Here is a 22,594-nt window from a genome sequence, read left to right as displayed (position 1 = left end):
CACTGAAATGCACAAAAAACTACGTCAAAAACACACTGCGAGGAAGAAGTTCCTGTCGTCTAGAAACTATGCTGACTAATTTTTTTTTTCAAATCTACGCTCCTCGGTCAAATCCTTAATACGTAAGTCCACAAACGAATAATTGACCAGTGTTGAGGACTCGCTAAAGCGCGGAAACCTGAAACCTTTCTGATCTCACATTCACAACTCCCGCTGTCCTGCCCAGTTATCCCCCACGTCCATTAAATTCTCTGGCTCTTCAGCTAACTTCCCCCAACTATCTTGTGAGTTACTCTGCCGCTAATTTTCGTCAGTCTATGTCCCTTCCTTCCTCTGAATCCCTCTCGATAGTGGATGTAGCCTGCCCCGCATCGTCTACCATTCCCCTTCTTACCTTCTTCATTGGAAAACTTGTTCCCAATATTGGGCCTGGCTACGATGGTCTTCCACACCTCTTTTTGCTCAAAACTCTGTTCCCCTAAACCTTATTTTCAACAAAAGCCTCGAAGAGAATCATTTTCCCGGCTTGTGGAAAGAGGCTCTCATCATTCCCATACACAAAAGTGGCGATCGTACGCTTGCCGAGAATTACCCATATCCCTCCTCTCCTTCTATTCCAAAATCCTGGAAAGATATGTCAGCCACTGGTTGTCCGTCCACTTTGGTCACCACATAGTGAAAGAGCGGCACGGCTTCGTTAAGCGTAGGTCCACCGCCTCCAACCTGCTTGACTTTAACAACTTTGTTGCCAAGTGTCTAAATTTGCAGCAAGAAGTACATACCATTTACACTGATTTCGCTAAATCCTTCGACACTGTAATCACAAGATACTTTTATCCAAACTCTCGTCTTTAGGCTTTCCCATACCACTTGTTTTATGGCTTGCCTCTTACCTTCCCAACCGATGCTGTCGCGTCTCTTTTGACGGCTGCACTTCCCGTTCGCCCCCTCCTCTGGCGTCCCACAGGGGTCTATTTTGGGCCCTTTGTTATTTTTATTTTTAATTAACGACCCCCCTTATCTTATCTGGATCTATGCACATTTTTTAAACTTTCCTCGGGTCTGTTGGACGGCTCCGTTGCGTAACGTAGACACTCAACGTGCCCTTCGCAAAGCTCGAAGTCTACTTTCATTCCCCGATTCCTAGGCTTTGCCGAAATTATAACGCACAACAGCTTAGTTTTTCTAACTTCTCTACTTTAAGTTTTTTTAAGCATAGGATAGGCTTTCCCCGCCTCCCTAGTACAATAAGTAATTGGAGTTTGCTCTGTTTGTTGTCCTTTAATTAGGCGAATTAAATAAACGTAAAAAACATACAACGGCTATGTGAACAGAACAGACGGTAAAGAGTGTATTTGTGGAACAAAGGAATCTCCAGCAAGAAATGATTTTTATACGCAAATATTATGGTCCAACAGATAATCAGGATAACTAATAAAAAGTGTGAACGAAGGTTACTTACCATATAAATACTAATCATGTTCATTATGCCAGCAAATAGCGAGTGTCCAAAAACTACCATCTTCCACGCCCAGCAAAACAACCCTTTCGGTGCGTACAACCACAGCAGCTTCGCCGTAGTCAGGGCAGCCACTCCCCCGACTAACACCTGCCAGTGAGTTCTCAGCCAATCGCCTAGACATCGTCCTGATTTCTCGGTGACTTCCAGTGGGGCCATGCATATCGCATAGAACACGTTAGTGTCGGTCTCTTCCAAGCCCGTGAACCACCCATTCAGCGATGACGCAAGCTTTCTCTTAAACGGAAATAACACGGCACCGACCAGGAATGCCCAGAGCAACGGTCGCACAAACGGTCCCAGAATCACACAAACCACAGCGAACGCCGCCACCCCGGCCACAATCAAGAAATTATACATCGCGGTTTTCAAACCCTCATGGTTTTCCGACCGCGAACGCCATAACTTGTTAAATAAATTTTCAAATGAGCGATCCCGACTTATTGACCCTTGACGATGATACATCTTTACGGACGGCGCGGAATCCGATACTGATTAGATCGACCGTTGCAATGAATTCCGCGGCTATCAATTTGGAGCTTGGACTTGTATCAATTTGGATTTCATAAGCTGCGTGATAATTTATGCCGAATGCTACACATCTTATTGTCCAGACGTGATGCGGACTGGAACGGTTTGGATTTTATTTTTAGCAATGACAGCAACTGATTGACCTTGAAGGGGGTGGGAGGGATTAATTCTTTTCCGAACGAAATCGAAGTGATTTAATTGAACTTTACTTGTGATCACAACAATGTTTATCCCGGGGCTCGTATGTGCAATTGACAATTGATTTTGTTTGTGCTAATTAAGAAAATATTGACAAAAAGTGACAAATCGCGTTTTGTTTGTTTACATTACAGACGACAGCTGGCTTCGAACTGACAACACTTTCAAGAATTCAATTTTAGTACACATCAATCTAGCACAATTTTTAAATCAATTGACAATTTCACAGAAAAGCTGTCAGTTTGAATAAAAACGACGAAAATGGGTAAATAGAGAAAATATTTGGATATATTGTGTATAAACCACACTTTCCCTACTTTCTAGATGACGAACTGAACGCGTTGCTCAAGTTACGTGAAATTCAAGATAAGGTAGTAACCTTACGAACGGAAACTCCCCCAATATACGGGAAATATCTAAAGGAGGAAGCGAGTCTTTTGTTAAAGAACGTGGTACGAAGATATTTCAGAATTTTTATATGAAAATAATGAATAGAACTAATGGAAATAATTTTCAGATCGAATGCGAAGTAGTACTGGGTTCAAAGCCCGTGAAAGAACCAAAGTTGATCGATATAAATGTGAACGAATACAAAACAAAAGCTGATGTATCGGTAAAACAGAAAAACAATTTTTTAAACAGTTCGATGGATGATAAAAGATTTATTTACAGTTTCCAGCGTTGAACGAACGTATCAATAATTTAGCTAAATGTCTCAAATACTACAGAAAGTAAATTACGAGTCACTCGGTATCGAACTTCTTATAGAGGACTTTGTAGATTGGCTCCAGACAGTCGATACTTGGTCGCAAACCCTGAAATTGCAGTAAAGATAAGTCTTAAATTCCTTATTTAATAGTAAATCTACTCACGTCAAAAAGTGGAATGATTGGTTTTGTTTTATAAAGCCTGCCTTTTGTACGAATTATGAGAAAATAAATGACTTTGAGCTGAAAAGGAAGCGCACAATTAATAAACCCTTTCAGTATGACTAGAATAGGCGTTCTTCTAATGCCAGCAAAGCAACTTACATCACAAATGACTTCATTAATCACAACATCATGAATATCGCTCGTGGGGATGAACATGCTCGACTTCAGCCCGAGAAAGTACCTTGTTGATGTCTGTACCCCGAATTCATTGATGAAGGTTAATGACTCTGAAAGCAAACCGAATCCTGTTAAAACCAACCAACCCCACGTTCTTAACACTTACCAAACTGCACGACATTGAAGAGAAAATAGATCACCAACAATAACGCGCCAAGTAAACACACATCGATGAGCAACTTCGTGGCAATAGTTAATTTATAAAATGCGTAGATCCCGGAGAGAAGTAATGTATACTTAAAATAGGATAGTTTGTCTTCCCAATACGATTGATTTGTGATTGTCACTAGAATGTTGTCAGGGTTTAGTTCTGCAATTTCCAAGAGGAGCGGCTTTCCGGCGGTTGTGTGATGAGTTTCTTTGATGCAGGTCATTTTTATGAAGTGGGAGATGCTAGCACTCGTGAATTTTCATGGAATTTCACAAATTCATGTCTTGCGGACATCTAAACGCAAAATTTTTGTTAGAATACAATCATAAACTAGAGCAAGTCAATATTTCGTTTATTTCTCCCAACCACAACTGCGCTAAAAGTACCAAGATTGACATTTGTTTATCAGAAATGTCAGCGGCGTAAACATTGGCCAGCTGTGGTATTGCGCCATGGCGTATAGGGAGAGGATACATATTAATCAATTGAATACTTGTGCAAAATTGTCTGATTCATGGGGACGATAGCTCGATCAAAATGGGAGAAGACTCAGATTCACGAAATGCAAGAATTTTGAATGTACATTGTAATAGTCCACGCGAGCGAAACTTTTTGTATAATGATTTTGTATAAAACATTATTGTTACTATAATTATGAACGAATCCTTAAATAATAGGAAGCTTTTTGTTGCAAACAGATAAACGAGCAATTCAACACTGTAATATAATAAATTTTTAAAAATTGAAAGCATAATTAATCTTATTTCCTGAAGAGGTAGGAGGTAGTTATACTGGATGTTCCCCTCGGAACTTGATTCTAAATCTACGGTAATTAAAGTAAAAGCAAATATACATTAACTTAAGAGGCAGCAAATTAGTGTTTCGTGTTCCCTTTTAGTGGAGTATAGGGTATTCGTAGAGTCAGATTATGATTCAGTTTGACTTTTATCACACAACGCTGTGTAAACGACAAGCTCACAACAGAAAGACAAATACAAGACGAACAGACCTCCATGAAGACTAGATTTCGAACCCAGAGAAACGAGATTGATAAGCTGACATTTTTCCAGGGCCAGGTTGAAGAGGGCAACCCCTTATCTTAGACCATTGTTGATGTTGAATAGTCTCGCGAGTGATCTTCTGTTTTTATCTGGCCTTGCACGTTGGTTAGCGTCAGCCTGGTCAGTCTTATCAATTTGGTCGGGATACCGAATTCTCTCACATTTTTTTTACATCGCTTGCCGCAGATAGAAATTCTGATCTGTTACTGATTTACCTGGAGTGAAGCTTCTTTGATATGGGCCGGCGATGTTCTGGGCGCATGGAGCTATCCAGCCTTGTAATATAGAGGCGCATCTCTTATACATGGTACTCAGTAACGAGATATCTCTATAATTGATGCACTGCGTGATATCGCCCTTTTTATATATGGGAATGAGAATGCCTCGTTGCTAATCATCATTCGCTGTTCCACACCTTAAGTGTAAGTTGATGAACCGCTTGACGTAGTTGGTCGCCTTCATATTTAACCAATTCGACTGTGATTCCATCGGTGGTGGCAGCATTTGTCCGTCGTCTTCAGTTGGCAAACCCTCCAACTCGCTGATATTTTGGTTGTTGAGCAGTTAATGGAAGTACTCAACCCATCGCTTCAATATGGTCGGAAATCAGAATAGGACAAGCATCGAGGTGTAGATGGCTTCATTGCGCTGATTTGTTGGTAAAACTTTCATGCCTGGTGCGGTTATCTGTACTCTTCGAGTTTTCTGTCTGTGAAGTCACTTCTCCATTTGTCGCAGTTCGGGATAGGTCTCCGCGCGTGTCCACGTTCATTAAGAGCGCAGCATTCCTCGGTATGCAGCATTCCCCGTTCCGTTGCTAGCTTACATTCGTTCCCGAGCCAGTCGCTCCGACTTTTTTTGCGACTGGCGCCTAATATGTTTGTGATCGTATCAATGAACACATTCCACAGGTGGTTGTGAAGATCATTTGTTGATGTTTCACCTCCCGGATATCTGTTAGTTGCGGTTATTGCAGCATCCATTTCCCAATTATGGGTGTTACGGAGGGCTTCGTTGTAGATGGCTTCAATATTCACTCTCCCCTGATTTTCAGAGGGGATTCTAAGCGTAGTCTACACAATGACGAAGTCTATGAGCGATACCATGATCGTCCGGTTGTGGATAAAATCCGGCTCAATAGGTTACGGTGGACGGGTCACTTAATCCGTATGGATGAGGATGATCCCACCCGGAAAGTCTATAAGGGCAATATCTATGGTAGAAAAAGAAGACGAGACAGACCCTGCCTGAGATGGAGCGATGGCGTAGGTCAGGACGCCAGACAGCTTTTAGGGATATCGAATTGGTGGACTTCGGCACAAAACCGGAATGTTTGGAGTTCCTTATTAAGGCAGGCCTAGACTGGCTACCGGTTGTTGCGCCGTTGATGATGGTGATTCTAAGCGGTGTTGTAATACGAGCCCGGAGCACCATGCCAACAAGATAGTGATTCGAATCTATTTTCACCCTCTATTTGTTCTGCCATTCATCAAGGCTAATAGGTGGCGGCATTCAATCAACAGGTGGTCAATTTGGTTGAATGTGGTTCCGTCTAGAGACCGCTTTCCGCGTAAACCAGGTAGTTCCAACAACCATTCTGTGCGATACTGCTAAATAAATAAGCCACAGTCCGTTATTAATGGATGTTTTTATGTAAAGTATGGGAGGCAACGTACGTCTGAATACGAGCCCGGCCCCTACTTGGCTGTTAAAATCTCCAAGTATGATACCAAAATCAGAGTATCCTTCTCCGACTTAAGGATTATATTTCTAAATTTGACTTGGAATCGGGCAGTGCATAACTGTTCGCTTATATTTCCAAAGCTGATAACAGCAGGTCTCATTTTGTGGCTGCCTAGGAATCATACTCCGAGCACTTGGTTTATTAGATGGCCGCTATAATATATAGTGTAGTGGATCTTCTCCAGAAAACCGGACCCTGGGAGAGACAATTGGCTAACTGCTGCGTTATTTCGTTTTCATTGCCGTGTTAGTCGTTATAAAGTCTGTTCAGTCTGAGGTTCCTTTCGTGGCACCGTGGCTTCGGTTTTACGTGGAGGTTCATCAACCCTACCAAACCGCAACCTGAAGGACTAATTAGTATAATTTGTTCCGTTTTTAGCCGCGGGAGACTTGCCTTCATCCTTCTCCATTTGCAATTTTTCATTAAGAAAGAACTCTCAGCGATCACGACGTGGTGATGAAGATAGGGTTTGGTAGTAAAGCTGTTGGTGTTGGTTCAGTAGACGTTTCCCAGGTTTCATGCTCCATCGTGGGTACAAATCCACGTTTCGCCGTGGGACCTTTGACTTCCATCTTCAACAACGGTACTTTATTTGTTATTCTGCTTCGCTGTATTTGTTATTGTTGGTTGATCGCAAAGCAGATCAGTAAAACATATTTCAAGCTGAAAATAGTAATAGATTCTCTCTCTCTGTTCCAGACGGAATGCATGCGTGGATGCGATCATTTCGGGAATTGTACATAATTCTTTCACTCCTTTGTGGAATATTAGGCATCCCCACAGTCTCTTTGTTTTAGAGTTTTTTTCTTTTTGCTCCCATTTTAGTTTTCAATACAGTTGACATTTAATGATACGCAAGTGATAAGCTCATAGTAGCGAGAAAAGCACGAAAATGAACACAAACATCTATGAGGACTAAAGTTCGAACTTACGGTAACGAGATTTAAAGGCTGCCATTCTTCCCCTCAATCATCGTGCTGGGCAACGATTTCCAATCCATCAATCAATATTCTACTTTACACATCACCCAATCTGTCTTCCGCGGATTCCGAAATGGTGTGGGTGCAGGTGGATCTATGCCCATCAATGCGTCTGTGATCCGAGAGTGTGATATCGTTAGATACTCTCCACTCTCCGACCAGAGCCACAATGTCAGGAGATGCCACCGTGATGTCGCCTGACCACTTTGAAGAAAGTGGGTTCATTACCCAAATTAAGGACTTGCAAATCAGTTCCTACTAGGTACTCCAGTAGTCTCGATCCTCTTGCATTGATGTTGGAACTTTCCAAGCAGGGGTTATCTAGTCAGGAGATGAAAACACCGTTTCAGCTGTTTTTGGATTAAAAACGCTTTTACGCTAATTCGATCTCGATTTTTGAATTTTCAATGATTTTCTCAATTCTCTGCTGCATTTCATTTTGACAAAAGAGCATAGGAGAAAGTATAAATGAGCTCACAAGTTTATTGTTTGGCTTGCCTGTTTAGACTGACTACTATTCTTCAATATTTGCTAGTTTGGGAACACAAAAAATTAAATTTACCTCGCAGGTATAAAACAAATACTACTATACTGTCTTTTTATGTATTCGCATACGTTAGAAAAGTCCATTAACAATAATCGGCTAAAACAGCATTCCAAGTAAGCAGCTGCCACTCCAGCAGTTTACTTTACGCTTTGATACGTCTTTACAAATGTCCATCTAACTTCCAGAATATTCTTCGAATCAGCATGAAATGTTTTGTGTGTATACTTAAATATATGTACATTACGACAATCAAATAAAAAAGGCGATTTCTTGAAAATTCTAACTAAATATAACCCCTTAAAAAATGCATACGGTGTTAGTTAAATTTTACTTAATTTATTAGCTTGAAGCTAAACATTGAAATCATAAGAGGGCAGGGAAGCGGCTTACATCGAATCACATCAACTTATAACTTCCTAGTATTGTTAATTTTTGGAGTACATTCAACAAATAACGCTTAAAATGTCTTGTTACAATAATAGCTAATTGAATAATTCCCGCTCCATTATGCAAAGATCGCCATGCGTTGCTATGCGATGACGTGCATGAAATTCCAGTTCAACCAACACTCAAACCAAATATTTTCCCGCCAAAACAAACTCAAAGTGTCGCAAGATCGCTGTTGTGGTTCCAGAGCGTGTAGTTCGCAAATTGTTCTTAAATTTTGTGTAGTTGATCGTGAAAGTTTAATTTTCGTGAAAAATGGAAGGTTTTGACGAAGCCGGTGTTTTCTTCTCCGATAATTTCAATGGAGACGCTCAGCAAGATGGAAATGTTCTTAACATGCAAGCCACTAAGAAAAAGTACAAGGAGTTCATACGGACATTCAATGAGGACAATTTTCACTACAAATACAGGTGAGGATTCCCTTTGAACTATGCCTTATGTCCAGCTAATTTTAAATATCCTCAGAGATACTTTGAAGAGCAATTATTTGAAGAAGAAATTCTTCTTGGAAGTGGAAATCGAAGACTTGGCGGGATACGATGAGACACTGGCCGATAAGCTGTACAAACAGCCCACGGAACATTTACAGATCTTTGAGGAAGCTGCACGTGAAGTGGCTGATGAGATCACTGCTCCTCGTCCAGAGGGTGAAGAAGACGTCGAGGACATTCAGATTTTGTTGAATTCAGGGGCGAATCCGACCAATATGCGCGACTTGAAGTCCGATTACGTCTCGAAACTTGTGAAGATTTCTGGAATTGTAATAGCTGCTTCGGGAATACGATGCAAGGCTACAAAGATTTCTATCCAGTGTCGGTCATGCAGTAATGTCATCCCGAACTTAAATTTGGGACCGGGTTTAGAAGGCTACGCTTTGCCCAGGAAGTGTAACACGTAAGTTGAGATGTGCTCTTATATTTGACTGCATATTTCATGTATGCTGAACAACACCTTTCATTAAATCGCAGGGAGCAAGCAGGTCGACCTAAATGTCCTCTCGATCCTTTTTTCATCATGCCTGATAAGTGCAAATGTGTCGATTTCCAAACCCTCAAGCTACAGGAGCTTCCTGACTTTGTTCCCCAGGGTGAGATCGCCCGTCACATGCAATTATTCTGCGATCGATCCCTTTGTGAGCGTGTTGTACCAGGGAACAGAGTGTTCATCCACGGAATCTACTCAATTAAACGCGTCGGCCGCCCATCGAAACGTGATGGGAAAGAACGAGCAACGGTTGGCGTCCGGATCCCATACATGCGAGTTGTCGGAATCAATGTTGATACAGAAGGTGTAGGAGCGATTTCACGCTACAATAATATTACAAACGATGAAATCGACATGTTTAAGAGGATGGCGTCCAGTGGAAATATCTATGAAAAACTGGCTAGCAGCTTGGCTCCAAGTATTTTCGGTTCTACGGATATAAAGAAGGCTATCGTATGTTTGTTGTTTGGAGGGGCGAGGAAACGCTTGCCCGATGGATTGCACCGCAGAGGTGATATTAATATTTTGTTGTTGGGAGATCCCGGTACGGCTAAGTCACAGCTATTGAAATTCGTGGAGAAAGTTGCGCCAATTGCAGTTTACACATCAGGAAAGGGATCGAGCGCTGCTGGTTTAACGGCTTCTGTAATGCGTGATCCAGCTTCGGTGAGTAGAATTTTGCTATTTAAATCCACAAAATGTAAATGTTCAACACTTCATCTCTGACGCTAACCACACATATGCGCTATTATTGTCGGTTTTTTGTTTGCCTTCAATTGCCTACAAAATCCTTGAGAGGTTTATACTCCTTTCAATGCCATCTAGTTTTCATAAGATTTGATTCCATGAAATTATGAACGTGTTTAGTTAGTCAATGAAGATAGGGATTGTGAATTCAGAGATCAATTGATTTGGAAAATTCCTTTGTGCACGGTTTTTGTTTGATGTCCCTAAAAGCAAAAAGTTGAAATTATTATTCGAATTCATTGAGGGGTGATATTTCAGCTTATCCTTGAAACAATTATTCACTACTCTTTTTTCACTTGATATCTCAGTATCTTTCATATTGATATTGTGGTTATTTTACATACGCATCGTAAACAAATCCCTAACTGGAATAAACAATCTGTCCTGCTCCCGTAGAAAACAGTAGTGTTTTTTTTGTACTATCGGGTGCCGAAAAGCCGCTGGAAGGTCTGTTATTTGAGAAGTTTTTGTTCTCAGTCTAGCTATTCGCTTGGATTAATTGTTGGGATTATTATGCTTTACCCTCCACTCAGTAAACGTCGAAGCCACTGCATAGTCTTACACCTTTGGGCTTTGATTTTGGTCATATAACCCTCCAATTTTGCTATAATCGGGCGAGCATCTTTATTTTGAAATAATTTTCGTGTCATTTACAAAGCATTGCATTGAATGTTTTCGCGGTTGAAATTGGTTGCTGGCAACTTTTCTTCACACGGCTCTGGGAAGAGATCATCATTTGATGCTGTTTCGTGTTGCCTCCTCGCCTAATCACAGAGGCAGACATCTGCGATAATCTAAGATCAACATGGAGCGCTTTCGCTTGTTCGGCTGTGAGAAGATTATGTTTTCGACCGGAAGATATAAATATGTTCTGAACAGTCCGACTGCAATCCAAAGCACTCTTTTTCCTGGCGCTAGTCAAGTATTTGCTCATATCCCGAAATGTTTTTTCCGAAAGTTTGGGAGCGGGTCAATGACCATAAGGAACTTAAGGCATTGGTAACGTGCTTGAAATTTGGTACCATTGCAAACCTATTGTGTAGGGAAGCAGCAGCTACCGCAAATAATAGTGATTTCGAATTCCTGCACTAAACCGCTGAAGGACTTGCAGGTAATGGCAATTTTTTCGCTGGTCCGCTGTTGGAATCTGAATGGACACCACTCACCTTGGCTGCTGTCGGAAAGATCATGGCTAAAATAATCGCGCAAAATATCAAAGCTTTGCCGATAGGCTGGTTCCTGCTTTGTGCCCTTTTATACTGAAAAACTTTAACACTCAATCATTTTGGTGCAATGTATACTTCTGGTATTCCTTCTTGTTGCCAATGATATTCTTCATATTGTCTCGGCGTACCATGACATATTTCGGAAAACATCGATAGAGATCTTGGTCAATATTGTCCTAAATTACCAACAGAACCAAGGCTCTCCACTGCTGCTGACCGCCATTTTCCGCAGTAACAATCTCCCTTGGGCGGCGATTGAGGTGCTGATTCTCCCTACTTACGCCGAATTTCTTATGCGACGCAAACATTTCTTTGGCTTAGTGTCTTCCAAAGTTCTTATGCGACGCAAACACTCTGGTATTGATAGGGTATTTACTCCGAACTGTGCGTGCAATTGCTCCAAAATTTCGGATTGACTCTCACCCTCGCTAAAAACTTAATCATACTTTGCTCCAGTCTGTAATGTATATGTATATTTACATGCAGACTACTCACCTTAGTGTAATATTAATATTTAGTATTTTGGGTACCAGTACATTTACATGGAAACGACAACTTTGAGCTACTGTAACTTTATCAGTAATAGTACGATCAAACCTGAGGATATGATGCTTAGTACCATAGCCGAAATTACTGAACTCATAAGATTGTGACTCTAGGATAAACTTAAGGAGGGTTTCTAGTCAATTTCTCAAAAAAATCGTAAAATAATATCACTAACTTATTTTGGGTAGATATGGAGTGTATTTTGGGGCTTGGACACCGTATAGAGACAGCTTCATATTTTTTTCTGATTTTTCGGTTGGGTAGTTTCTGGGAATGGATCCATTGAAGAAATTATCAATTTCCAACCCCGCCCTTGCCAATAAATGTCAAAATCAAGACTGGCTCCGGAAAGTATTATACTATTTGAAATTTTTCATTTGATACCCAACATGGCTATATTTGGCGAAAAAAAAAATGAGACCCCTCTTTTGCATATATGAGAACCCCTTGCCATCAACTACATGCGTAGACGTTTGCAGTTCCCATCTCCTCACAAAATTTTTTGCCAATCGTAACCGTTTCTGAGAAAAGTGTGTTTGACAGACAGCGGTTAGCTTGAGAAAAGGAAAAGAGAGGAAGCGAATGATTCGTTTAGATCCTCGCAGGATGCGAAAATGCAAGAAGGCACTAGAGAAGGGGAAGGCCGACAAAGTGACTAGAATTGTGGAAAGGGTGGCGCCGGCTCCATGGGAGATAAAGCCTCAGAAAGGAACCGGGGAAGCATGGACCAGGGTTGGATTCGTGAGGGAATATGGGCTATGTGGCAATGTGCGTTCTCGCATAGCTGGAAATCAGGGCTAGTCCGTGAAAAAATGAAAGGGGATGCATTCATAGAGTTGTTTTTGGTAGGCCACAATCCCAGCGGTGTGGCTTCAGAAAAGGTAGAGCAAATGATGAGATGCATAGAGCATGCGATGCTGTCATGTCGAGACAGCGAATAGGCGGTCAAAATATTGGTGGAATGAAGAAATCGCGGAATTACAGTCTGCAAGCTTTGGAGCAAGAGGAAGACCAGACTCCTATGAGAAACGGCAAGTATATGTGAACCTTCGAGGTAGGCTCAAGTAGGCTGTTCAGATCAACAAGTGAGAATACTCCAAGGAACTTACATGATATATTGATGGCGTCATCTCCCCAGTCAACTGGAACTGGATAAAAAGGTCATTCGCTAAAACGGGTGTCTTTAGTTCCCTGAGCTCTTTGAAGGTAAGATCTCGGAAAGGACACATTGGTGCGATACGGATGAGGGACCCAAGGAATACACTGTCACAGCAGGAGTACCACAAGGCCCTCTGCCATGTCCCGTCAGTCATTCTTCCTTGTTGCGTTTGTGTTTCTTTCGAGTGTGCGGAGCTCGGTGTCACCAGACGCAATAATAATGGTATGTTTTTTACGTCATTCTGCCTAAAATCTGGAGATACAGCTGTCTCAATTTTATTTTCAAGTTGAGGCTGTTTTGTACAAATGTTCCCGCAGTGCTGTATGGAACAGCAATAGAAAATTCATAATTACGTCATGACATCAAGGTAATCTGACCTAAGACAATGTAAAATGAAGAAGTTGGCCGTCGTGTGTGTATGAGGTAGAGGTATTGGTCCATTGTACTGGACTCTCCAGTTTAATGGAATATCCCGGATTCGTTTATCTATTTGAGTGTGTTCTAGCCGCTGCAGCCGTAGCACATTAGCATCAAAAATCTGATGTCTGATGCAGTCAAGATTTTATTTTATTTTCCATGATAATTACTAAGCACCCAGAGTAGTTGCATAGTATTGGAATCTTCTAGAAATAGAATTTAGTCGGTTTCTGCATTCCTGACCGATTTTTGAGTTGATCGAAGGCTCAACGCCTTTAGTGCAGCTTGACTATGGCTGTAGAATGCGATGTACTTCTGCTTTAATCGTTGGTCAATAACCCAGGGTGCTTTTAGAATCGCATTTAATTCAATTTGAAAGACCGTTGCATATTGTTGGAAGGAAGAAGCCGACTTCTCGTTTCTATACGAAAGATAAACTCCTGCCTCAGAAACCTGTTTTGAGTTATCAGTGTAGAAGACAGTATGTCCCCTCACGCATTTTTCTGATTTGTCCCACTTTTGAGGACGATATTTTCCATTAGGTTTCATTATGAGTAATTGCGCGGCGTGGCAATACAACAGTTCGAGACAAACCCGGTTTGCTTACTGCAACGTTGTATCGCTAAGGCGCTTGCCAAAACTACGCTGCAAAATCGTCATAGTATGGGATGACAGTTACATCGAATTGAAGTTTGAACATCCTGAGGGACTGTTTTCCCCCTTCCGTATTGGGACGGTTGTGTTGTCTCCATTAAATTCACCACTTCCGATAAGTGCTTTATGTTAAGTGTCCAAGCATGGATTTATATTACTCTTAAGGTTTGTCTTGGTACCATCCTTGCGTTGAAAGTCTTCGCTCAATTTTCGCCAGGCCAGAGGGCTGACATACAACATTGCTCCGAACTGTTATTCAGTGAAATAATCATTTGATTACTGATTTGCCGACCTGTCTTCAGAACTGTCACCAGGGAAGATTTGTTAATATTTAGCATCCTGACACGTAGACGAATAAGGCGAAAATCTTTGTAAAAGAACTTGGGTCTGTATAGGGACATTTTGATTGTCCCTTAAGAAGGAAAGCCGTAATAGAACTTTTTTCCGATCATTGTTCCTTAATCTAAATGAGGGAAATTGGGGCTATACCACTACCAAGAAGATTAAGAGACTGGTCTGCACTTCAAACTCAGCTGCCTGGCTTCTTTAGACCTTAGATGAGGAACCCCGAAAAAGTCATCTTTAGGAAAGATTTGCACACTTTCTGCCTTTGCATAATTGAGACTGTCTAGCGAAATAGTGTTTCTGGAATTGGTTAACTCTCAACCTCTCGATCTCGTGCCCTTTGCATTCCGATTACGTCATGGACGTTGGGGTTTGTCCTTGTGTTTGTTCGGCTGCTTTAGGTTTATTACTTACGCGATATTAAGTATGGTGATAATGAAATTGAAGAACGATATCAATCAAAAGATAGACAGTCTCAAAGAAAAGTAGGAACTATCCTATACTTGGTGAGTACCAAGGCAGTTTCAGGCCGGGTCGCTCCACAACCGAAAGCATTTTACCGTTAAACTAATCCTGCAGAAGTGCTCGGAATATAACTTTGACGTGTACCAAATTTTTGTCGACTTCAATACTGCAATTTGGTATATCAGCGAAACTAGTACGGCCGACGAATATGGCTGTGTGTAATGGATACTAACACCAGCTGGACACTACTCATTAAGTCGACACAATTGTTAGCGTACGCAGATGACATTAATATCATGTCTCGAAAACTAACCGATGCAGAGGAACTTCTGCATACTTTTGACACTACTGCGAAAGAAGTTGGATTACGCATCAATGAGGACAAAACGAAAATAATGATGCAATTAAGAAGTAGGACGCCAGCTAATTCGAGCATCAAGGTGGGGGTCTCAACATCGAATTCGTAGGCATCTTTATTTATCTAGGTAGCAGCCTGTCAAAGGACGCTAATGAGATTGAGGAGGTCAAGCGACAGATACAGCTAGCGAATGAGACTTTCATCTCGGAACTAAATGAAAACCCTTCGGCGAATTTTCCGAGTAGTTGTCGACCGTAATGGATGAGCCAGAGGTCTCGAAATTCATTAAACTACAACTCGTTCAGTGGGCAGAGCATGTCCAACGAAACAGCGACGATCGCATGCCTAAAAAGGTTATGAATGGATGATGTGAGGAAGATCGAGAGCACAATATATACGGACGCTGGGCAACTATTGGGCTTCCAAGATTGGAGGACGCGGTTACGTGACCGAGATAATTGGACGACGGGCTGTAGTGCCACGATGATAATTGATTAAGAGATCCAAAAAAGGGACATAACCGGGTTGAGAACTTGCTTGTGAAAAACATAGATAACTCGCTGCATCAAAAAGTGGAGTGGTATGTTCCTTGCGTACTTTTTCATGCCTCCTGTTTTTACCTCTGTTTAACGAGGTGTAATCATACGAGTATATTGAGGGCACGAAGAATCAGATGTACTATTGAATATTTTTTAAGGAGCATGAAATATCTAATAAAAATTTATCTCTTTCTCTTATAGCGTAATTTTGTAATGGAAGGTGGCGCCATGGTTCTTGCTGATGGGGGCGTAGTATGCATCGATGAATTCGATAAAATGCGTGAAGATGATCGTGTAGCCATCCACGAAGCTATGGAACAGCAAACAATATCTATTGCAAAAGCTGGCATCACAACGACGCTTAACACTCGATGCTCCGTTTTGGCTGCAGCGAACTCAATTTTCGGTCGATGGGACGACATGAAAGGCGAAGAGAACATCGATTTCATGCCAACAATTCTTTCACGTTTTGATATGATATTTTTGGTTAAGGATATTCATGACGAAAATCGAGATATCACGCTGGCAAAACATATCATCAATGTTCATTTGAATGCCAACAAACCAACGGACACAAGAGAAGCTGAAATCCCATTGGCTGTTTTCAAAAAGTATATTCACTTCTGCCGAACAACATGCGGCCCACGGTTGAGCGAAGAAGCTGGGGAAAAACTGAAAAGTCGTTATGTCTTGATGCGTGCTGGAGTTGGCCAGCATGAAAAGGCTGCCGATAAGCGATTATCTATTCCGATTACAGTGCGTCAGTTGGAGGCTATCATTCGAATTTCAGAATCTTTGGCTAAAATGGAGTTGCAACCGTTTGCTACAGAAAAGCACGTTGATGAAGCTCTCAGATTGTTCCAAGTGTCGACTTTAGATGCTGCAAGTAGCGGAAGTTTAGCTGGAGCTGAAGGATTTACTACGGAGGAAGATCAAGAGACATTGAATCGTATTGAGAAGCAATTGAAGCGTCGATTCGCTATTGGTTCACAGGTTTCTGAACAGAATATCATACAGGTAAGCTGGTTTATGAAACTGATATCAGATTTATTGTTTTGTATCTTTTTGAATATATTTTATTTTTATTTTTTATTATTTCTACTTTTAAAGGACTTTGTACGACAAAAATACCAAGAACGTGCTGTTCTCAAGGTTATTCACACAATGATTCGACGGGGTGAACTGCAGCATCGCATGCAAAGGAAGATGCTTTATAGATTATCTTAGATTTGTATGTTAATTTTAAGTCTTAATCTCCGTTTTTTCTAAAATAAAACCAAAACATAGTACAAGTATAAGCAGTAGAATATTTTCTGTTCTAAACTTTCGTCAGCACGCTATAACTTCCGTGACTGAGCTGAGTGGCTAAATTTGTCAAACGTGTTGAGCGACCTTGTTACAAGTAATCGAAAGAGAATCCAATAATGGGTATATATTTGCCGTTCTGTCATTACGCTGGTCAGTTAAAGTGATGGGTGAAATGATCACGAAATTTTCTGAATGATTCTTAGTGATTACGGGATTTTGGATTGGGATTAGCAACAAGGTATTAGTTGTTTTTCGTTCATTCGTTCGCTATTATCACAAATGTTATTACTTTGAAAAATGTTTTTTTTTCTTAAATTGTTTTTATTTGGAAACTTTTCAGTTAAAATACATTTTATTAAATATAGTTAAATGTCAAATTTATTGGAAACCAGTGTAATATCTGACGTTATTTCTTAGGTATGAATTGGATGCAGAAGTTTTGCCCACTTATTGATATTGGATCATGATGTATCTCCAGCGAGCGCCTAAATTAACAGAAAGTTAGTAAAAGTACACTCTACCTTGCAATTGCCATTACCATTGCTCTGGCTACGAATTTATCTTCCTCTACCTTAAATGGCATTCCTTTTGATGGGATTTCTAGCATTATCGGTAGCGAATTTTTATAATAAGTAGATTTTATATCGACGGTGTGGACTTGGATTTTGCGGGCAATGTGACTTTCGATAAGAATGATTGCAATATCTTTTCGGTGACGAAGCTTCTCGAAAAAGTCTAGAATATCTTTGGTATTTGTTTCTGCAATAAAACGGTTGGATTTTGAGTTCATTACTTGTGAAGGAGTTTTTATAGGTTGCGTACTTTCATTTACCGGGAAGAAATTTTCATCTCCGATTTTCCGGCATTGTCCAATACCAGCGAGTAAGAATCCAACGCAGGCATCCTGTGGTAATATTGAATATGATGAATTGAATTTCGTACATTATGTTCACTTCAACAGTTGACTCCGTAAAATTAAAAAGAAAATTTACTGTTGAAGTTCATAAAGGGGCAGTCTTAATTTTGGGATATCTTTGAAGGTATGTTTTGAAAGTTTGCAGTGAATACGAATTGTGATCACGAGATGAAGGCGAACGTTCAAATCTTCGCAAATGGCTCGAATTCGATATTTGTCTTGAAAAAAAAATGCTTTAATCAAACATTACTACTTCGGGCGGAATTAATCCCCTAAAAAGTTGATAAGAGGGTTAAATGAACTTCCTTGGAAAGTGTGGTCCAGGTATCGTTGCTTAAATCCTGGAAATCTGAATCCGTAGTTACATTTACCGCCGAGTTTTCCATATTTTGAATTCTTATACAAACTGCAGTTCAGGCCTTTGACTGAGCAATATGGTGCAATCGATCAAGACGAGCCGACCAGCGAGAAAAATATGCAGGTTATAGTACGATGTTCACAGTGCCCACCTAGAGTTGGATGTTGTCCAGCGATGTGAAAACTTTCTTGCCGCAAAAATGACAAGAACCCTAAACAACCTGCCCGCCCCGCCCGGCTACCATCAGAAGTGCTTTTGTCCCTAGTGCGAGTGGATTGGTCAGTCACTCCCTAAAACTACATTACAAGACCTGACTGACTGCACGAACATGGAGGCGGATCAATGAACGTAAGGGCTGAGATGATTGCGAGTGGCAAACCGCAACTTCGTTACTGTGAAAAAGTACGAGAACTGTTGAGGGAATATCACCATTACGTGGGTGAGGGAAGCAAATAGCAATAATTTCGCTACCAAATACCGCATTACGAAAGAGCTTGCAGATAATCGTAAGTCTTTCGTCGATGGACTTCTCATCCGCGATGATGTGTGGTTGAAGAGGTGAAAGGAGCACTTCGCCACGATTCTGAATCGGTGAATTTAAACCTTTTGTGGGTTATATGGCTAGCCACCATCACCTGCGGATACGGACTGGTTCTCCAAAGTTAAATCACGCTCTAAAATGAAACAAAGTCGTAGACCTTGACAGTCTCTCTGCGGAACTTTTCCATTCCATCTCTACAGAGCTAACTTCCGCCAATCATTCGTAACAACCGAAAATCTGAGATCTTTCCTAATGAGTGCAAGAAGAGGCCAATCATTAACATTCAGAACAAGGGTACCAGACTTAAGTATGAATACATTGAAGGGACTTTTGACTGTACGTCCTTCCAAAAGCTTTGTGATGCCGCCAGAGAGCATGGTGCTAACGCAGAAATTGTTGTGTGCTGAAGTGGGTGTTGATCGCTACTTAACAACGGAAGCGACGAAAGGTTGCCCTCAAGGAGGTGTGCTATCACCACTTCTGTGAAGTATGCTGATCAACTCACTACTACGCGAACTACAAAATCTGCCAATACACGTTCAAGCTTATACGACGTGGCTGTACTGGCTGTTGGTCGAGAGCTCGGAATGGTGTGTAGAAATACACAACGCGCCGTTGATTTGATTGATAGTTGGCGTCTCAGACATGGACTTTCAGCAAATCCAAATAAAACCACAATGTTATTATTCACAAAACGGAGGAAACTGAATGGCCTTTGCCTTCTAGAGATGAGAGGTACAACCCTTCAACTCTCCGAAGAAGTGAAATATCTGCGAGTTATTCTAGACAAGAAGCTTCTTTGGAGCAGATATGTAGAGATAAAGATGAAACGAGCTGGCACAGCTTATGGGCTGTGAAGGCGGACCTTTGCCTCGACATGGGGACTTAGGCCTCAGGTAGTACTGTGGATATATGTTGCTATCATTAGGCCGATATTCGCTTATGCATCCGCAGAGTGGTGGGTTAAGGTGAAACAGAAGAGTTTTCGCTGTAAACTAGCCACACTGCAAAGAACTGTGTGTCTGGGTATCACAAGTGCCATGAGCACCACATCCGGCGCAGCTCTGAATGCATTACTCTATTTGCAGTCCTTGGATTTGTTTATTCTGCAATGAGAGCGGCTTATAGACTAATTCGATTAGATCTATGGGAAAACAATGGATGTGGGAGGCACAAAGTCATTGGGAGAACTGAATCTAGTTTCCGCGATGCCTTTCGATTCTCAGATCCCCATACATCTGTTTGGTAGAAGATATGATGTTATCTTGATACGGAGAGAAAACTGGGACGAAACAGAAGAATGCGTGCCAAGATATACTGACGTCTTCTACACCGACGGCTCATGGACAAAATAGTTCTGGAGCTGGAGTCTACCTCTCGAATAAAAACGAGAAGTGCGCTTTTCCTTTGGGACAATACACAACGGTCTTTCAGCCTTAAGTGTATGCGATCCTAAAGGCTGCAACCTGGATGACTGACGAGCGGGCAGGCGCATCGCAATCTGTAGCGATAGTCAAGCTGCATTGAGGGCGCTGAGTAGTACTTTGATCACTTCAAAAATCGTTCAGAATCAGTAGAAACCGATTGAATTCTGTTTCCAGATTCAATATGGTGCATTTACTCTGGGTACCTGGTCATTGTGGTGTAGAGGGAAATGAAATCTCGGATGCCTTAGCAAAAGAGGCTTCAACTTCCCCATGTCCGGACCGGAACCAGCAATTGGGGTGTCGGTAGCATTGGCTGCTATCAAAAACTGGGAACAAGCTTTCCATAATGACAGATGACGTAGCCTTAATGCTGCTAGACAGACCAAACTCTTCCTGTCGGAACCATACAAAACATACTGCAAAGTTTATCCTGTCGAAAAGCAGGAAGACTTGCAGAAGTATTGTGGGCATTCTGACTGGCCATAATTCACTAGCTGGGCATATGTTCAGAATAGGAATTATCCAAGATGTATCCACTCTGTAATGAGGAAGCGGAATCCATGGAGTATTTTCTATGTGAGTGCCCCGCTTACGGACACATCAGACATCAGATTTTTGGTGCCGATGTGCTCGAACTGCAGCAGATAGCATCACATCCACTAACGGAAATCCTGCGATACATAAACTAATCCGGGATATTCCGTTAGACGGGGGAATCGAGTACAATGGACCACTAAGGTTTGAGTGCTCAGAGGCTTTGCCTCTCTCCCAGCTCAAACACACACACAATTGTAGTAGGAGAGTTGCTGGTTCTTTATTAAATGAAATGGAACATTGTCAAAGAATAAAGTTTTTTCTATATGGGCTCAGCAAGCAAATGTAAAAAATACTGAGAAGTTCTGTTGTTCACTGAGGTAATCAAGAAAAAATAAATTTCCACTAGATTGCAGTTTTCAATCAATTGCTCAGACCAGGTCTGAGCCCGAGGTAAAAATTATGCAGGGTTTCCAATTATCACTTTTTTTCATCGGAATTTCTATTCCAGGGCCGAGTGAGCCACTATTTTTTCACCTGCTTCCAGTCAGGCCTGGCTGAGAGTCTAAATTTCGGACTAGGAGGAATTCCTAAACTCAATTCTGGGTTCGGATGGTTTGGTAGCAAGAAGATTAAACACAGGAGATTCAACTCTCAGCGCACTGTTCGGAATTGTATGATGTTGAGAAATCATTGCACATGTTCGTGGTTGTGAATATGCAGCATATACAGTTTATGACTTACCATGGGATAAGGACGCAGCGGAAGGTTACGGCACAAAACTCAGTGGTAGCCGGATGTCAGTCAACTCAACTGTGAATGAGTACCTCCAACAGGGTGCCGTAGTCCTGTAGTGTGCTCTAACACGCTTTAAGGCCCAGATCCAATTAGATTCTTTCACCAACGATTGTTATTATTAAATTATGAATATCTTCAATGGCACTGATTTCAAGTCTAACGGTCAAAGTGTTGAAGATAAAACTGACTAGTGCAGCCCTTTTGGCAACAGACATGCTGACACAAATTGAAAAACTCATTAGGACTGGAAAGAGAGCTACAAGTAATTTTTTCATCTAAAAGAATGACCTTTTGGTAACATATTACAAGAATTCTATGAAAAGCCGTGGTTTAACGAGTTGAATCTAGAATCAGTTGCATCAAAGGCCGCAATTCCATGGAGACATAGGCACTTTGGCAACAATATTTTTGTCGTCTGTCTTTTTGATATTATTTCTTCTGAGTTGGTCTGTGTTTGTAGACATACACAGGGGAGACGTCGCCAAATCGATTTTGTTATTTTTTGGCTGATTTTTGTTCTGCTTCAAAATGTAGAGCATCCGATAGTGCTTTATAATTTATTGGAGGTATTGTCAACTCTCGTTGTTGATTTCTGTTTTTGAAAAGCTCTTTGCGGCCTGCCTGTCCATTGGAGAATACCCTGCCTGTTACAGCTACGTTCAAATAAATACTGGGCAGATATTTGTAAGGTAATATAATTTAACGACATACTTCTTCTGCAATCAATCCTATAAGATATCCATCCGTATATAAATTGCGGCGTATATCAATGTTGAGACCCCCTGCTTCTGATAGGACAATTTGATCGTAGTCCGCTTCTGACATCCTGTTTTTTTGTTTAGTTTTTAGAAGCACTTTCAATTTAGACTTGTACGATGTGTTTAGTTTATTAAATTGTCAAAGTGACCTCTCTCGATGCAAAGGTCACCATGGTTGTAACGTGTCGCAAATTTCCAGCAACCAGTTATTTTGCCTTTCCATTATT

General features: G+C 41.2%; 4 protein-coding genes across 9 annotated transcripts in view; 1 reads left to right on the top strand and 3 right to left on the bottom strand.

Moving 5' to 3' along the window:
• The window catches only part of LOC119653170 (transmembrane protein 245), a 51,743-nt gene extending 49,303 nt beyond the window's left edge, over positions 1-2,440 (bottom strand). For 4 of the 6 annotated variants that reach the window (XM_038057717.1, XM_038057711.1, XM_038057712.1 and 1 more), the window contains exons 1-2: positions 2,260-2,440; positions 1,463-2,193 (exon numbers count right to left, since the gene is read on the bottom strand). In XM_038057717.1, the coding sequence (XP_037913645.1) occupies positions 1,463-1,984 (522 nt within the window). In that variant the 5' untranslated portion in view covers positions 1,985-2,193; positions 2,260-2,440. The remainder of the gene's footprint in view (positions 1-1,462; positions 2,194-2,259) is intronic. The other 2 variants (XM_038057715.1, XM_038057716.1) reach the window with 2 other exon arrangements.
• A 455-nt stretch (positions 2,441-2,895) lies between these two features.
• On the bottom strand, positions 2,896-4,083 carry LOC119653172 (phosphatidylinositol N-acetylglucosaminyltransferase subunit H). Its single transcript, XM_038057719.1, has 4 exons — positions 3,464-4,083; positions 3,280-3,407; positions 3,121-3,198; positions 2,896-3,063 (listed from the first exon to the last, which is right to left on the bottom strand). Exons 1-4 carry the CDS (start codon positions 3,729-3,731, stop codon positions 2,992-2,994), a joined length of 546 nt encoding a protein of 181 aa, XP_037913647.1. The 5' UTR covers positions 3,732-4,083; the 3' UTR covers positions 2,896-2,991.
• Positions 4,084-8,441: 4,358 nt separating this feature from the next.
• Positions 8,442-17,025, top strand: LOC119652664 (DNA replication licensing factor Mcm5). Its single transcript, XM_038056930.1, has 5 exons — positions 8,442-8,697; positions 8,753-9,181; positions 9,256-9,937; positions 15,929-16,744; positions 16,838-17,025. Exons 1-5 carry the CDS (start codon positions 8,543-8,545, stop codon positions 16,952-16,954), a joined length of 2,199 nt encoding a protein of 732 aa, XP_037912858.1. The 5' UTR covers positions 8,442-8,542; the 3' UTR covers positions 16,955-17,025.
• A 335-nt stretch (positions 17,026-17,360) lies between these two features.
• Positions 17,361-22,526, bottom strand: LOC119652665 (V-type proton ATPase subunit F-like). Its single transcript, XM_038056931.1, has 4 exons — positions 22,321-22,526; positions 17,858-17,939; positions 17,574-17,794; positions 17,361-17,520 (listed from the first exon to the last, which is right to left on the bottom strand). The coding sequence occupies exons 1-4, from the start codon at positions 22,432-22,434 to the stop codon at positions 17,497-17,499; spliced, it is 441 nt and encodes a 146-aa protein (XP_037912859.1). The 5' UTR covers positions 22,435-22,526; the 3' UTR covers positions 17,361-17,496.
• Positions 22,527-22,594: the final 68 nt, after the last annotated feature.

The sequence above is a fragment of the Hermetia illucens genome, chromosome 3 (genome assembly GCF_905115235.1).
Source record: "Hermetia illucens chromosome 3, iHerIll2.2.curated.20191125, whole genome shotgun sequence".
Classification (NCBI taxonomy): Eukaryota; Metazoa; Arthropoda; class Insecta; order Diptera; family Stratiomyidae; genus Hermetia; species Hermetia illucens.
This window is presented reverse-complemented; position numbering and strand designations above follow the sequence as displayed.